The sequence below is a fragment of the Pediculus humanus genome, genomic scaffold, assembly GCF_000006295.1.
Source record: "Pediculus humanus corporis 1103172107538 genomic scaffold, whole genome shotgun sequence".
NCBI lineage: Eukaryota > Metazoa > Arthropoda > Insecta > Psocodea > Pediculidae > Pediculus > Pediculus humanus.
Genome location: NW_002987154.1, coordinates 149,470 through 149,979, shown reverse-complemented (window position 1 = coordinate 149,979; position 510 = coordinate 149,470). Strand labels below are relative to the sequence as shown.

The window sequence follows — 510 nt, the reverse complement described above, 5'->3', positions numbered from 1 at the left end:
TGACATACTCTTGGGAACGTTGCAAGCCGTCGGCTTCAGGTAGAAGGAACAAGACAACAACGAAACGAAAAGTTATATTTGCTTCTGCATACATGTTTGCATCACCGGAAACCAGTTCAGAAAATAGATATGCTTCTATCGAAAAAGATAAACTCATGAAAGCATACAACATTTGACACGGGAAAAAATTTCGAAAAGATTCTGGAAAAATACTAAAGAAATGCTGTGTAGAAAACTAAAGAAAAGTGAAAAAGACTGACTACAGAAATACTGGAGAAGAATAAAGAAATTTTAAATAAAAGTAAAGAAAACTGAATAAATTTTACAGAAAACTTGAGACGACTGGATAAGACTAGAGAAATTATGAAAAAATTGGAGAATTCTCCAGCAATTCTTCAGAATTTTCTCCAGCGTTCTCCAGCAATTTTCTCCAGAATTCTCCAGCGTTCTCCAGCAATTTTCTCCAGAATTCTCCAGCAAATTTCTCCAGAATTCTCCAGAATTCTCCAG

At 35.1% G+C, this 510-nt stretch overlaps 1 protein-coding gene across 1 annotated transcript in view; it reads left to right on the top strand.

Annotated features, from left to right (window-relative positions):
- Positions 1–363: 363 nt before the first annotated feature.
- The window catches only part of Phum_PHUM188900 (uncharacterized protein), a gene marked incomplete at both ends in the record, with an annotated part of 2,863 nt that continues 2,716 nt past the window's right edge, over positions 364–510 (top strand). The window contains one exon of the mRNA XM_002425217.1: positions 364–445. Within this exon, the coding sequence (XP_002425262.1) occupies positions 364–445 (82 nt within the window). The remainder of the gene's footprint in view (positions 446–510) is intronic.